At 41.3% G+C, this 12,794-nt stretch overlaps 1 protein-coding gene across 4 annotated transcripts; it reads left to right on the top strand.

Annotated features, from left to right (window-relative positions):
- Positions 1 to 529: 529 nt before the first annotated feature.
- On the top strand, positions 530 to 10,999 carry apbb1 (amyloid beta (A4) precursor protein-binding, family B, member 1 (Fe65)). Of its 4 annotated transcripts, none has more exons than XM_061827659.1 (14): positions 530 to 722; positions 1,737 to 2,297; positions 3,179 to 3,384; positions 4,441 to 4,500; positions 4,568 to 4,647; positions 4,726 to 4,792; positions 5,346 to 5,492; positions 5,636 to 5,763; positions 6,227 to 6,341; positions 6,422 to 6,500; positions 6,581 to 6,661; positions 6,753 to 6,868; positions 7,176 to 7,352; positions 9,304 to 10,999. In XM_061827659.1, exons 1-14 carry the CDS (start codon positions 545 to 547, stop codon positions 9,457 to 9,459), a joined length of 2,151 nt encoding a protein of 716 aa, XP_061683643.1. In that variant the 5' UTR covers positions 530 to 544; the 3' UTR covers positions 9,460 to 10,999. The 4 variants fall into 4 exon arrangements, with proteins under 4 accessions (XP_061683643.1, XP_061683646.1, XP_061683645.1 ...); XM_061827662.1 differs by lacking the exon at positions 530 to 722 and adding an exon at positions 748 to 853; XM_061827661.1 differs by lacking the exon at positions 530 to 722 and adding an exon at positions 762 to 916.
- The last annotated feature ends 1,795 nt before the right edge of the window (positions 11,000 to 12,794 follow it).

The following is a 12,794-nucleotide window of genomic DNA, read 5'->3' on the forward strand; positions in this document are numbered from 1 at the left end:
GGGTGCTGCAAAACTCATTTCTGTGATAGTCAATGAATATACATTGCACCTGGGAATCATTCGCAAAGCTTCAGTTTAGGTGCCTTTTACAGGTGTATTAAAAATTATTTTTTCCCCCCTCACTTAAAATTTTACCCACTCCATAAGATAGGAAAAAATATTTTTTGGGGTGTAAAGAATATTCCCAGTTGTTTGGTAGCAATGGCAGCCTCAGGATTAGAGCAACTATGGGTGGGCAGTTTTGCCCCTTCCTCATCGCTCCATCCCAAAATGTGGATATATTCTCTGGGTGCAATAAAGTAGGGTTAGGGTTATATATTATTTACTAAATAATGGCCCACCGAGTGTATATTTTGATCGTATGAAAAACAGCCGACTGATAACTACAATACATCGGCCTCACAGTTCTGAGGTTGGTGGTTCAAATCTTGCCACCCGTGTGTAGTTTGCACTACTCGTACTACTTTTTAAAGATTACGCAGATATTCGAGACATGTTGATATTCGAGAAAATGCACATGTATGTATATGTAGTCTGTATGTAAATGGAGAAATATGATTTGGAGGGTGTGAGCTCGGTCGTGACGTCGGCGATTGACGCAGCCTCCTCACCGGGCGACCCCCACCCTCTCCTCCGCCCCGCTGGCACTGTCGCGTTAACATGGGAATATGTAGCCAGCTCGCACAATTTTGACATCTTTCGAAGCCAAGGAGGCTCCGCCGGTGAGTAAGAAAGCTTCCGTCCTGATGGCTTTCGGAGCAATTTTGCCCTCTCATTAATTCGACGTTGCGGAGTTAGCCGGAGGAGCTAACGTTAGCATACCTAAGACGACGGCGGTGATGGCGGACAAACGGTGCCCGACTGCCCGTTAGAATCGTCGGAAAAATGTGACCAACGCGGAGGGCATTTGCGATGGGTGTGTTTTCATTTTGGCTACATAACGGCCAGTAAATGTCACAGCCATACTGCGGTGATACTGTTTTAATCTTTATCATTAATCCATGAGTCGTATGTAAAAGGCCAAAGAATTTTTGGGGAATTATAACGTAGTAGCGCAATGTCAGAAGAAGCCGGAACAGCCTTCGATATGTGGTCTATGTAGTTGATATTATGTTTTTAATGTGTGTATTTATTTCAGTGTGACGCTGTTCTATTTGTTAAAAGGGAGCGACGGAGCCTCGCTAGCTCTTAGCTAGCATGCTAACAACAGCCCATCTCATCACTCAACCCCGCGGGGGATACAGACCAAGACCTGACGCGAAGAAAATAATATAATAGTAGAGGTCCCCTGTTTTGTTTTTATATAACTGCTGATATAAATAGTTTCCATTTTTTTTTAAATCCTAAATACAACTTTTTTTAATTTAGCTCTTCATGTACCACCATTTTTGGCCAACAATAACATAGCTCAATAAGCCCAAGTATAATTTTAAACAACGTTTTAGTTTTAAACATTGTATTTAATATTATCGTTCGTGAAAGTTACTAAGAGTCTGATTTGTAGAGGTTACATCAAATGATCTCCCATAACAAAATCTGCTGGTCTCAAACAAATTTTGTCCAACGAAAGTCTACAAGGCTATTGCTAATGTACATGGGTTTGGGTTAGAAATTATCATAGATGTGAGTTAATTTTGAATGTTTAAATGACTGTTAATTCAACAGACATTTAGCAGTAATTCACACAAACACACCATAAAACAATACTCACTGTCATATTTTCTCTTTGGTCTCAGCTTCCAGATACATAGAACGTGAAGCAGTGATGGGCGGCCGCGACGACGTGATGCCGTATGTGGCCAACAAGCAGCATGACGAGGAGCTGAAGAAGAACAAGCTGAATGACCGGTGCGATCACGAGTCGACAGGCAACAACGCCAAGTGGCGCAAGGAGGGCCAGAACCAGCTGCGCAAAGTGAGCGAGAACCAGCAGGAGCAGGACCACAACTGCAACATCAGCCACAATGGCAACCTGGATGGGGAGCGCGAGGTGTCTCCTAAAGTAGCCACCAGGGAGGATGCCAACAACATTCTCAATGAGCCACTCTTCATCCACACCGTGGATAATGGCGAGGAGAAGGAGGGGAACGAAGAGGACAAAGGGGAGAAGTCGGAAGAAGCGGCTCCAGATCAAGAGGAGGCCCCGAAAGGAGGCGCAAGAGAGGAAAGCGCCCCCGGCAGGAGCGCGTGCCTCCTTTTCGACAACGTCAATGGGGCACCGAGCGATGACGAGGCCAATTGGCCCGCTGCCGCTCAGGACAACGCCCTTGACGCTTCTTCTAGCAACGGCAACAGAGGTGAGCGCACTTGAGCCACTAAGAATTAGTGGGCTAACTTCCTTTCTGTCATTCTGCAAGAGAGGGATTTAACGCTGCAATAAAATCTGGGGGGTTTCGATCTCAGGGCTTTTTGGGGCTTGGTTTATATTGCTTGGACTGGAGCGGCAACTCAGGAGTATTCCAATAATGGATTATTATTTTATTTTGTTTTTTTGGATTAGTTTTTTTCTGTCGCAGAGAGTTGCTTGGTGTGCCGTGATAAGTTGCAACTCGTGCACTGGTGTATCGGCGCTGACTGCAATCTGTTGATGATTGCAGGTCCATCTGCATGGCTTGGTGTCCGGCGAGTCTTAAAGGGAAGAAATCCCTCCAAGTACTCACTCGTAATCCAAACAACAGTTAACTTTAATAATGACCAGGTGTAGCCCTAAATTCCAGAGGTATCGAAAATTGCCGCTTTTCGAGTAGTCTTCACGTGGTAATAAATATTTTTTTGGGGGAAAAATTAAAATTACATGACAATTTTTCTTTTCAAGAAAGAAATAGTTGAGCTTAATAGTAAACCTGGAAGGATAAAGTGTCGCTTTTTCAAAAAGTTGTTGATAGGAGAAATTAGAGTCAAAGTTTAACGAGGAGGGGAAAGCTATATTTTAATCAGCAGATTTTAAAAATACTTCATTCTCAAAATATTACACCTCTCATTCTCTAAAAAATAGGGCTCACCTTTTTCAATAAATACATCTTCTGTTCTTGAAAAAAAATCATGTTCAAATTTGGATGTTAGAATTATTTTTCACAATCATATCTTGTAAAGTAAGATATAATAATATTAATCTGTAAATTGCACTTCTGACACCATTAATAACATCGAGTTCACCTTGTCCTTTGCTCCTCTGTAGACTCGTTCTGGGACTCCAGCACCTTCGAAACGGACACAGACCTGCCGGCCGGCTGGATGCGGGTGCGCGACACATCGGGCACCTACTACTGGCATATCCCCACCGGCACCACCCAGTGGGAGCCCCCCTCTCCCCTAGGGAAGGTGGATGACTCCGTCCTGTCCTCCACCATGTCGCTGGAGACCACACCGTGCGAGGAGCCCGAGGTGAGATGCACCTTAAAGTCATGTAGGGTTACTTTAATCTACAAGCACAGTGGTGCCTCGGTTCTCGACCACAATCCATTCCAGAAGGCCGGTTGAAAAGTGAAACGTTCGAAATCCAAAGTGCATTTTCCCATTACAATTAACGGAAAATGAAATAATGCGTTCCAAGCCTAAAAAATACATTTTTAAAGCGTTTTTTTTAGCTTTTCCTGATAATAAACTGCAGAGTAGAAATACATGTGTAGTTTAAATACTTTATATATTAAAATCATTTAAGAAATATATTTATTTTTTGCTTAAAATGTATGCTTTAGTAGTAGAGTATGCTCGGCTGGGAGTGCACGGCCGCATCTGTAGCGACTTGGCCCCCTGCCTTTTAAACCTTTTTTTTAATAACTTTAAACAAGTAAGCATGAGGGGGGGGGGTTGTTTTTTTATTTGCACAGAAAGTACGTAACGTACAAAAAAACCTAACGTCGATCATCGATTTCGCCATGCCTTACTTCTTCGATAGCTCAGTAACGCGCACATCAGATTCGCATTCGGCTATCAAATCCTTCTTGAAGTCGACAGTTCTACGCACCACTTATCTTTTTTCAGCACCAGCAGTTCCACTTGCCTTCTTTGGAGCCATGATCGGAGGTTAATATTGCTCAATTGGAAGAAAAAAAGTCACTACCGGGATACGTCTGCGTGCAGAGGAGTGTGTGGGTCAACTGGTTGCGTCACTCGCAGTCACGCGCGTTACGTCTTTTCTGTTTTTTTTCCGGGGGTGCGTTTGAATTCACAATAACAAATCGTCGTGAGTCAGCTGGTCGGTATGTTCAAATACCAATTTTTGTTCGAAAACCAAAGCAAAAAAAAATCTCAAAATTTTCATTTGAAAACCGATTTGTAAGAAAACAGAGACGTTCGAAAACTGAGGTCCCACTGCACCTTTTTTTCCCCAATTTGAAATATCTGAGACAGCGTACTGTAGTTGCAGCTTCCATGTTTCCATTCAAACAGTGTGTGACATGTAATTGCTTACGTCACATCCTCTATATTTTTTTTCAGGAATCCTGGGCCCAGTTTTCCAGCACAGACGAAGGTGGTGCTGATGGAGAGCTGTGGAAGGTAAACATTAACAATTAATTGTAAGTGTGGAACATAAAATAACCCCCCCTTATGTGCACAACTACAGGAGGAAACAGAGGTTGCGTCCGATCAAAGCCTGCGAGAATTCGAGGGGGCAACTTTACGATATGCTTCCATCAACCTCAAGTATTTACTCCTACTCTCATTTTAGTATGTTTTTACATGGTTATAAAATAACATTTTCACTCTCTCCTTACTCTATAGCTACAACTGCTCCCAGTCCGAAGATGATGAGAAGTTGGTTCCACTCTGCACTGATTTAGAGAGCAAGGTACCGGAGTTATAAAACAAACTTCTCAGAAAAAGTTGTAGGGATTGTGAATTTGGGTAAAATCTCAGCAAATGCTCGATAACCTTTACTTGCAAACTTAATTTGAATTCTGTAAAGTCTGGAATTTGCATTTCCAGCAGTTCAGTGTTTCAATACGTTTTGCACAACTTGCCGTTTGACAACAAGGGGTTGAAGGTTAATAAATTCTCAGGTGGCAAGTGAATGCCAACCTGAGAACATCACAGTAGGTTGCAGTCGAGATACAGAGAAACTGGAAGAGTCACAGAGAATCACAGAAGGAAACATCCTTATAATTGTGTCATTGAATTCATGGATCAAACACCTGTAGTTCTTTTCAGTTGCTTCACAGTTGGGCAGCAAAAGTTTCAAGAAGGCCAAGTTAAATTCCCCCGTATATGGTTCGAGGATGTTTTAGATTCACGCTGAAATCCCACCTGCAAGCCCGAGATGCTGAAGTTCATGTTTTGATTATTAAGAAAACAAGATGGACGTGGTTGACAAGTCGTGACCTTGTTTTGGTGCCGCGTTGCAGTGCTTCGCTGTGCGTTCCTTGGGCTGGGTGGAGATGTCGGAGGAAGACATGGCGCCAGGCAAGAGCAGTGTGGCGGTCAACAACTGCATCCGGCAGCTGTCCTACCACAAGCACAACCTGCATGACACTGCCGGGATCTGGGGAGAGGTGCCAGCCATTCATTCATTTAATCAAGATCAGGGGTCTCAAAGTCAATTTACCTGAGGGCCTTGCCGCATATGGAAACACATGCACGCTGCGACGTTACTGGCTAAATATGCATATATATGTACGTGTGCACTTTTCCGCAGGGCAAGGACATGCTGATGGTGCTGGAGAACGACACCATGAACCTGATCGATCCGCTGGGACAGACGCTGCTTCACACGCAGCCCATCGGGAGCATCCGAGTTTGGGGTGTCGGCAGAGACAACGGCAGGTCAGTGTTTCCTGCCACCCTAGCGCTGCAGAAAAGACTCATTATCGCGCAGCGATAACTTGAGTCTTGTGCCTTAATTTGTTAAATTTTTCGGCCTCCTCCTACTTGTACGTGATAGTTACTGCCCATGTACAATTCAATTATATATTGGTTTTTAGTACAATGGGTTTGGATTTGGTTTCAAACTTGAGTATGCCTTCGATCAGGTTTCCTGATTTGTTGTGATTGCACATTGAGGGCCTCTGCTGGACATTTCGTGGTATTACAGCCACATCTACAAAGAGTAATTGCTTCAGGTTGTTCTAACAATTGTTTTTTCTTCCATGCCGCTTGTTACCCATGCAAACAGGGAAAGGTATACTTGAGCCATTTCTTTCTGTACTGTCTTGTGTATGTGTACATGTTTATATGATTAATAGTATTATATTTTATTGGACTAATATTAGTGTTGTTTATCCTGCAGGGATTTCGCCTACGTTGCTCGGGACAACCTGACGCAGGTTCTGAAGTGTCACGTTTTTCGCTGCGACTCGCCCGCCAAGAACATCGCCACCACTTTGCACGAGATGTGCTCCAAGGTGGGAAATGGTCGTGACGCCATTATCTACGGGTTTGAATCGGTTCTCATCGAGAATAAAACTCACTTTGTTTTTAATAGATAATGATGGAAAGGAAGGCGTCCAAACCGGGTCTGAGTCGACTCACCTCGGACACGGGAAAGCCTTTGTCTGTGCAGGGTAAACTATATCACGTTTTTGAAAATATTATCATTAACGTTTTCAAATGGATCACCTAGTTCCTCCTTATTTTTCGCCAGAATTTCCAGCTCCCAAAAATGAACTTTTCCAGCGCTTTCACGTGTATTACCTTGGATGTGATCCTGTGCTGAAACCCGTGGGTAAGAAAACTAATTTTCTTCTAGTAATTAAGCGCTCATCCCGTCTTCTTTGCTACGCAACACATAAATGACTTGCTGACGCGTTTGTCAGGTATGGACGTGATTAATGACGCTCTGGAGGCGGCCGTGGAGGGCAAGGACAAGAGCGACTGGATGCCGGTGTCTGTCAACGTGGCGCCTGCTACACTCACCATCCTCGCAAAACAGGTGAAACCATGCACTAAGGCTGGGCGATATTACCTTTGAAATAAAATTGTAATTTTTTTTATTGTAACAGAAATCTGATTTGGAATATTAATCAATTTCCACCTTCATTAAAAAATAAATGACAAGCTAATTTTGAAATAGTTGTTAAAAAACATTTTCAACAGAATGAATTGATTATTTTTTTTCTGTACAGGCAATGTGAAAATAAAAGCGCTCCCTTTTGCAGAGAATACTCACTCCACAGAACCCTGAATACTTGTGACCTTTGACTTTCTTTAATCCAGTATCATAAAATTGCTCCTTTCAGACGGAAGAGGTGCTGTCAGAGTGCCGAGTGCGCTTCCTGTCCTTCATGGGCGTGGGCAGGGACGTGCGCACCTTCGCCTTCATCATGGCCGATGGCCCGCGAGACTTCACTTGCCACAAGTTCTGGTGCGAGCCCAACGCCGCCAGCCTCAGCGAGGCAGTACAGGCCGCATGCATGGTCAGTCTTTGGTCTTGTATTTGAGTAGTGGGGAGCAATTACTGTAATTGTATAATGCAAGCTGTAAAAAGTTATTATACCTATGTATAGAGGAGACATGGCCTACATTTTATAAATGTTCGACACAGTTATCAAATTGCTTTACAATTTTATTATAATATGCCACCTTGATGGTGGCACGATGGCTCAGCTGGAAAGCGTTTGCATCACTGTTCTGAGGTCCAGGGTTCGATCTTGGGCCAGCCTGTGTGGAGTTTGCATGCTCTCGACGTGCCTGTGTCAATTTTCTCTGGGCACTCTGGTTTCCTCCCACATCCCCGAAAACATGCAAGATTAATTGGACATTCTAAATTGCCCTTGGTGTGATTGTGAGTGCAGCTGTTTGTCTCCATGTGCACTGTGATTGGCTGGCAACCTCTTCAGGGTGTACCCCGCCTCCTGCCTGTTGACAGCTGCGCTAGGCTCCAGCATGCCCCACGACCCTTGTGAGGAAAGCGGCAAAAAAAAAAGTGGATGGATGGATATCCCACCTCAATGTTATGAAAATCATTCCAGTATGATGGCATAGATGTACACTTGTGGACATAAATTTACATACCCTGGCATATTTTTGTTGACTGAATAACAGCCATCATTAATTTCATTGTTTGTTTTGTTTCATGATAATGCTTTTTGAAATACCTGACAGTTTAACTTTAAAATGTGTTTCTCCTGGTCATATCTGTTTTGTAGAAAAGTTTTACCCATTTTACAAATTTTGCTTGGGTATTCAAACATATGAGCATTACTGTTTACTCATATTAGATAAAAACAGGGCTGTGAATTTCAAAATAAGAGCAACTAAGTAAAGTAGCAAAGAGTATTGCGGGTTCAAATAAAGTACTTATATCCTGAATAATTCTTTGAAAATAAAATACCGAAATACAGATAATACTTCGTTCCGATCATTTGGGTAGAAGCATAATCATACATTGTAAAAATGTATTATACATGTAATATAAATAGGATGGTAGAAGGGTTTTCCAGAATTTTGAGGTGAACTTTGGGGGTGCGTATTTTACACGGAATACTGATTATAAATGAGAAATTACAGTATGTTCAAATTGTGCTTGACTTTGCGGCTGTGGAAAATAAATGTTACATGTTTTGCTCCACTGTTTTAAAAGTATTTCAGCTCAAGATATGAACACATTTTTTGAGTTAAATACTTGCTTATTTTAATCCTTTCAAGTCTACTATTTTTGAAAAATAAATAAATAAATAAATACATTTCAGTGTTATGTTCTGACCAAATACTGAATTATTATTCAGAATTTGGTTAAGTACACCCAAAAAAAAAAAAAAGATTTCTTCCACTGTCAGATTAAAATAAAACTCACTCTTGTGACGTAGAAGAAAATGTCCCATTGAAGTTGGCATTGTAGGAAAAAGTTCTTTTCCCCAAAATACATTTTACGGTTATACTGTGAGACTAAAATAAATCTCACTCAATGAACTATAAAATTACTGAAAATGGCATTACAGGAAAAACACAAAAAATTATTTTGACCAAATACCTTTTTAAGGAGTCATATTACAATGACATTGTCATTATTTTCATGACAGTTTTTCAGATTGAAATAAAATTCCCACAAGGTCATATACATTATGATGGCATATTTATTTGCATTATCACATTAAAATAGAACTTGCAAGGGCCTCGTAAGCAGAAATTGTCCCATGAAAAACTCTTAAAAAGGCCATGATATAATGTTATCAGTGTATTTATAACGAGAATTTACTTTGCACTGTCAAATTATAATAAAACAAATATTCAAGAAGACAAAGTTATATTTAAAAAATGCCTTTTTTTTAATCATCCCTAGGGAAAAAATGTCTATTTATTGCTCTACTATTATAAGCTCGTACAAGCAATGTATTCAGACCCCCCCCCTTTTTTTTTTTCTTAAAGCTACGGTACCAGAAGTGTCTGGACGCCCGCCCGCCCAGCCTGGCCTCCTGCTTGCCAACCCCGCCCGCCGACTCTGTGGCGCGACGCGTCAAGAAGGGTGTGCAGAGTCTGCTGGGCAGCTTGAAGAGCTACAGGTCCGGCTCGCAGTCGCCTTGAGCTTGAGCTGCCCCACCAGGGAGGTCCATTCACTACGTCTCCACGTCACCCTCGTTTTCCGTCACACTTATACACTCGTCATGTCGTGTTGTGGAGTAGCTCTTGGGGGGGGAAAAAGTGCAATGACTTTATTGCCCCCGGACCCCAAATTAATTTTTTGGTATAAATTTCGTAGCTGAGATTCCAGAATCATTGGGATTATTTTATGTGACTCTTAATTATTTTTGTGTTTTAACAGAAACTACGTTCGGAATGTAGGGCCGAAATGTACGTCACACGCGAAAAGATAGATTCTCACACTAAGTTGTTCCCTCTCACGCCTCAGTGCAGTGTCCCTCTAACAAGTGTCAAACAAAAAGCTCACGTTCCGTCACATAACCGGCACGTGAATATGTGCAATCTACGCGTCATCCGATTGATGCGGTTGCTCCTCTCAGCAGTTTTTCATCATGACTGCCGCCATGTACAATAGAAATAAACAAAGTGATTGAGAATTATCCAGAACGTGGGGTAAAAAAAAAATGTTCTCGTCATGCACATGTAATGAATGTTAAACGAGTGATGCAATGGCACCTCTCGGCAGTTATTCGCGGTACGGAATATGGAATAAGTAAAATGACACAAAACAAGCCTTTCTGCAGTGAAAGTGCGCCATTTCGCTCCTGTCTTTTTGTGACGCAAAACGACAGGGAGCGCTATTTGGCTTTTGTTCATATTTGCATTGCCAGTCCATCGGACTGATTGAGTATGCTCGTCAGCGCCATCTTCTGGGACTTGAGCAAGGGTTAAAAGTCACCACTTGCGTGAACAAAGGCTTCTAAAAACCTGCAGATACCGCAGGATGGCGGAAAAGCACTACTTGTCTAATTGATTAGCGTTGAACTTATTTTCATCTCGAGCCACTGTGGCTTCGTACAGAAGGTCGATATGATAGAATTGTGTAATCACCATTTATTATACTGTTAAGACAGTATCCCCCCTGTATTTGATTATTATATAAAATTTTAACATTTTAAACTTCACATGCTGATATCTTGCATCATAAGTGAAAAAAATCTCTACCCCCCCCCAAAAAAAGAACAAATATAGCAAGAAACAAAAATTGATTGATTTACTTAAGTGGGCCCCCAAAAACAAAGCCTTTGTTGTAAATGAAAGTGTCATTTACAACAAAGGCTTCGTCAACATACTGCATGGCTGACAAGTCGCCACCAGATGGCGCCAAAGCTGCACTGTTTTGGCTGTGGTCTTAACGCAGTTCCAGCGAATATGAATGGGGTTGTACGCTTTATGGTTTAACGGACAACCGTGTCCATCTTTAGGTTCGACGAAATGTTTCACGTAACCAAACGCACACATTCGTGCAGACACACACTTTACATTAGTCTTCCAAGTCCTCATTCATTTCATCGATTTGCATGCAAGTTGGGGAGCTCAAGTGCAATAACGACCGCATTAAAAATGGCCCCAAAAAGAGCCAGTGAACTATACAGCCATGTTGTGAACACACACACACACACACACACACACACACACACACACACCACACACACACACACACACACACACACAACACACACACACACACACCTGCTCAGTAGTACTGTAGGATGCATGTTTAAGTGTGGGAACCCCTCACTGTGTCCTGTGCGTTCTTTGTGCGCGTCATTGTGTGCGTGTGTAATCGTAAATTAGCGGTAGAAAGAATACAGAGCAGGTTTATTTGTAAATAAAACTATTACCCTAACCTTCACACACTAAATTGTAGAATTTTTTTATTTTTTCCTCAGTTTGTTTTTATATAAGGAACAAGTGAATGAGCTCATCGTTGACATGTATGTAGCACACTAGTAATTGTCAAGACTAACCGTTAAAAAAAAAATGTATACTGTAAATATTTCTCTATTAGCAACACTAACTGACCCAGGTTGACCAACCCCCTTCTTGTTACGTTTGCCCACCATATCCACGCTGACGGCCAGCTCGCGGGATTAATTTATTTCTGATTATGTACATTTTAGGTGTATTTAAAAAAAAAAAAAAGTAAAATTCAAACAATGGATGTGTGTATATATAAGAAGTCAACGCACAATAAATGTCAAAATATCATTGCTTGCTTTCGGTATCATTATTACTGTTGTTGTTGTGTTTTAGCGCTCAGCGTTGATGTAATAGTGGAACTTTAAAAAAAATAGTCATACGGTTTTGCAGTTCACTATTTGAAGATTAAAAAGAGAAGCATTTTGGGGGGGGGGGATTTAATTATTTGCAGTGCACATTTGAGCCACATGGTGGTGCAGTGCAGTACCCGTTGTCATTCTGAAATGCTAAACATTTACATGTATGTTTTGAAAGCGTTCTGACATCCAGCGGAAACTAAAAAATAACATAAATAAATTTAAAAAAAAGCATAATTAAACAGTCGGCATTATGGTTTTAAATTAAGGTTAGGGTTTGAACCAAAGTTTAAAATTCAAACAAGGATTCAACTTGGTTTCAATTTAGAAGGATTTCATTCCCGGATGAAGTTTTCAAACAAAAGTTTGAGTTTTATATCTTTGGAAGAAGAGTTTTAAGTTAGTGATCAAAGCAAGGTTCCAAGTTGGTATCAAATTAGGTTTTGGACCCTGGGTTCGGCATTCAAGCAATCAGGATTTTAGCCCACTTTTGAATGCAAAAGTAAGGTTTCAAAGTACGGTAAGGGTGTAGGGTTTAAAACAAGGGTTAGCCTTTCAAATTAAGGTTTCAAGATCATGTTAAATCTAAAATTTGGGTTAAAACACGAATTGTGATTTCAAATCAGGGTTGTGAAAACCTCGGTTCAAGTTTCAAAGAAGTGGTAAGTGTTTCAAGTTGGTTTCAAATCGGGATCATAAACCTGGGTTAAGGTTTCAAATTAGGTTTTCAACCTTGGGTTAGGGTTTCGAACGGGTTGGAATGTAAAATTTCAAGATGGGGTAAGGGTTTTACATTGGGGTTTGAATCCAATGCTAGCATTTAAATTTTAGCTCAATTCTTCATTGCTTGTTTAGGTTAAAGGGAAATTCTGGTGGTTTGGATTAACAATGTATCCAAAAGATCATGTCATATGTACTCTATCTTGAAAATGTGATGTTAATCCTCTCTAATTTAATGGTGTTTTGAGAAGATTTTTATCGAAAATTACGAATTTTCACAGATACCGCCATTTTAGCGACTCACATGACCTACATGCGCGGATGTGACGTAATAGGCGCGCAAACAAAGGCTCGCTTATGTTGAGACACAATTATGGCCAGTGCTGATTTCTCGGATTTATCCTCATCTGATGAAGAAATAGCAGTATCGGTTGATCG

The sequence above is a fragment of the Syngnathoides biaculeatus genome, chromosome 8, assembly GCF_019802595.1.
Source record: "Syngnathoides biaculeatus isolate LvHL_M chromosome 8, ASM1980259v1, whole genome shotgun sequence".
NCBI classification, from domain to species: Eukaryota; Metazoa; Chordata; class Actinopteri; order Syngnathiformes; family Syngnathidae; genus Syngnathoides; species Syngnathoides biaculeatus.

Excerpts from the sequence above, each read along its gene's own strand:
- apbb1 (XM_061827659.1), top strand. The coding sequence starts at position 545 with ATGGAGAAATATGATTTGGAGGGTGTGAGCTCGGTCGTGACGTCGGCG. Across the intron at positions 4,501-4,567 it reads CTGATGGAGAGCTGTGGAAG|GAGGAAACAGAGGTTGCGTC; the intron begins GTAAACATTAAC and ends GCACAACTACAG. Across the intron at positions 5,764-6,226 it reads GTCGGCAGAGACAACGGCAG|GGATTTCGCCTACGTTGCTC; the intron begins GTCAGTGTTTCC and ends TTTATCCTGCAG.